At 45.4% G+C, this 3055-nt stretch overlaps 1 protein-coding gene across 1 annotated transcript; it reads right to left on the bottom strand.

Moving 5' to 3' along the window:
• Positions 1-1704: 1704 nt before the first annotated feature.
• On the bottom strand, positions 1705-2436 carry LOC119826030 (transmembrane protein 11, mitochondrial-like). Its single transcript, XM_038347070.1, has one exon. It carries the CDS (start codon positions 2434-2436, stop codon positions 1705-1707), a length of 732 nt encoding a protein of 243 aa, XP_038202998.1.
• Between the last annotated feature and the right edge of the window lie 619 nt (positions 2437-3055).

Genomic DNA, 3055 nt, shown 5'->3' with positions numbered 1-3055 from the left:
CAATATATATGGTTATCATTTATTTATATTGAGCAGATCCTCCACAAGGGAGAATTTTGGTAATCTTTGTTTTGGTCCCCACTGCAAGGAAAACTATAAAGGCAGTCCCATTCTTCCTACCATCTGTGCAAACAGTGAATGCTTGGGGTAGGGGCCTAGAAGAAAAGACTAAGGAGACTTTCCAGTGTAGTTCTTGATATAGCTTCACTAACCACCGGGACTCCCCAAAGTGGGTTTCCAGCATCCCCAGAAATCCCTCCAGGGGATCGAGAACAATGTCTGGTCACCCATTCTAAATCCTTAATTTTAAATAGAAATATTAATTAAGAGGGAACTTTTCCATAATGTCAGAGGGACATGTCCCTGATTTTTATAATCATATCAGCTATTTGATTGATTAGAGAGTACACTCTGGGAGTGCCCCCCCTAGGGTGGTGTGTGCCCATTATAGTGGTTGTGACTGCTGAACAATAGCAGCCAGCATAGTCTTTTTCCCCTAGAACATCCAGCCTTGGATTGGAATGTTAGGATTATATCTCACCAAAGAAGCCTGATGGAGCTCATTGACAAATTCAGTGAGCTCCTGATGGTCCTCAGGAGGTAAGGAAATGATCTCAGAAGGTTGCCTCCCTTTCAGGAGATCATCTAGTCTCCCAGTCTCTACAGGTAACCAGGGCCTTACTCAGTTAATTTTCCCCAGTATCTTTTGTAACCCCAATAAAGTGAGAGGCTCTGGCAGGATTAAATGGGGTTTGGGATCCCCAATATATGAAATGGAGGTAACTTTTGTATTTTCTTTGGGGCTATTTTAAAGCCATGTTGTTGGAAGATATCTACAATAGTGGTTACCCGGGGAGCTAGCCCTGATTCCTCCAAATGCCCAATGATTAGATCATCTATTTAAACATATTGAAGGGTATTATCTTTGCCAAAATAAGAGAGAGTATATTATACAAATGTTGGGAAAATATTGTTGGACTATTGGCTATCCTCTGTGGGAGAATAGCCCATTCATATCTCTCATCAGGTCGAGAGGAGTTAACTGTAGGAATGGAAAAGGCAAACTTTTCACAATCCCCCTCATGAAGAGGAATTGAGAAGTAGTCCTTTAGACTGATTAAAGTGAGGTGAAGCTGTGAGGGGATTGTTGGGGCCCAAGGAAAGCCCCTTAAAGGGGTCCCTACTAGCTCCATATGGGCATTGATTGCTTGTAGGCCTGTGACATTCTCCAGGTCCCATTAGGCTTACATATCACAAACACAAGGTTGTTCCAGGGGCTTATCAAGGGCCTTATCCATCCTTCTTTTTTTTATTTTTATTTATTTTCTTGAAATTCTCATAATTTTAATGGTCAATAGCTTCTGGTTGGCTTCTGAATGGTATAGTTAAACAATATACTTAACACCCCCACAGCAAGTTCACACCCCTCAGTAAATAGCGTTGGCTCCATCCATATTCCACTGCCCAGTCAGACTTCCACAATCTGGGACCCACTCCTGGGTTATGGAAATAGACATCTTATTGTAATGAGCTAAATAAACCCATGGCATACCCATGATCTGTTATTTTTGTTTAAAAATAACAAGTATTAAACCAAACACTTTCCCAGGTGCTGTTGCCTCACGGAGAAAACCCAAGGTGTTGCTGTAGGGATATGAGTCCTGTAGGCCCTGTGGTTCTGCTTCGCATACCACTCTCCTGCAGTCATACAGCGTAGAGCTCATAAATCTTCTTTACACAGTACACCAGGGCAGCCAGTGCTATTGTGTTGTGCAATCTCTTTCTGTGCAGGTCGTCCTTCCGAACCAGCACCACTGGTGTGGAGGAGGTGAGCATATGCAGAGGCAGGCGGGACAGTTTATAGGCATCATACTCCACCTGGTACTTGCAGCAAGGGTCAAACTGCCAAGAGATCCCATAGAGCGTACAGCAGGTCAGGCTCAGCACACCAGCGGGCTGGAAGATGTAGTGGGAGTAATCCAGGGGCAGTGCCAATGGGGTGAAGAGGCAGGCAGTGCCAGCCAACACAGCCGTCTTGTGTAGGCAATTGCCCACAGTGATCCAATGTGCTGTCTCATCTCCAATTCGAGTGGGCTCTATCACAATGTACTTGTACTGGGCTTCCAGTGCCTGCTCCAGCTCATACTCAAACTGGTCCTGGGCATTCTCCCCACTGTAGATTTCACGCACTATGTAGCAGTCTGTGGCTGACAGGCTAACCCTCTCTCGGGAGCCACCGCCGCCCGGACCCAGATGCCTCCTTCCCCACGCGGCCCTTATCCATCCTTCTTTAAGCAGATTTCTGGTGATTTCCTTGAGCTGGCTTATCAGGTGGCCACCTAATGGGGGAGGACCCTGGGAGCAGTGTACTTTACTTTTGTGAGTTAATCCAGGTGTTGGGGGTCTGCCTGATGATACCTTGCTCAGTTTTATCATCATAAAAGGCTAGGTGGTCAGCAGTAATAACAGCATCCATTTGTCCTAACAAATCTTGTCCCAGGAGGTTTAAAGACAACCCCACGAGGATCAGAGGCCTAAACTTTTCTTTATCTCCATCTTGTCCTATCAAAGTTATGGGACTGACCATTTCTTGGAATATAGACTTTCCCCTAACCCTCATAACAGGTAGCCTGGTTATGAGATCCCTGCTGGACAAGACCTCTTCCTTTCTGAGGACTTTCCTGTCAGCTTCCATATCTATCAGGTATTGGAATCTTTGTCCCTGAAAGATCATAGTCATATTGAGTCAGAACCCCCTCATTGGAATGGTCCAGTTAACTGAAGGTGCATCTTTCCTTTCTTTGTTAAGGGGGCTGGAAGGCACCCCCCATCTAGTTTAAAGGTTGATTTGGGATGGGTTTTCCATTTATATCAAATTTGGAGTGACATTGTGAGCCCCAACGGTACTCCTTGTTACACTGAGGGCAGGGAGATGGAGGGGGTCCCTTCTGCACCTGGGTCTTATTACCTTTTGGGGGAAATCCCTATTAAAATGCCTCAGTCAATCACATAAGAAGCATTTCCCAGGTATTTGCATTTGCTGTCCAGCCGCCAG

This window comes from Arvicola amphibius, chromosome 11 (genome assembly GCF_903992535.2).
Source record: "Arvicola amphibius chromosome 11, mArvAmp1.2, whole genome shotgun sequence".
Classification (NCBI taxonomy): domain Eukaryota; kingdom Metazoa; phylum Chordata; class Mammalia; order Rodentia; family Cricetidae; genus Arvicola; species Arvicola amphibius.
Note: the sequence above shows the minus strand (reverse complement) of the source record. Positions and strands in the feature narration are given on the sequence as shown.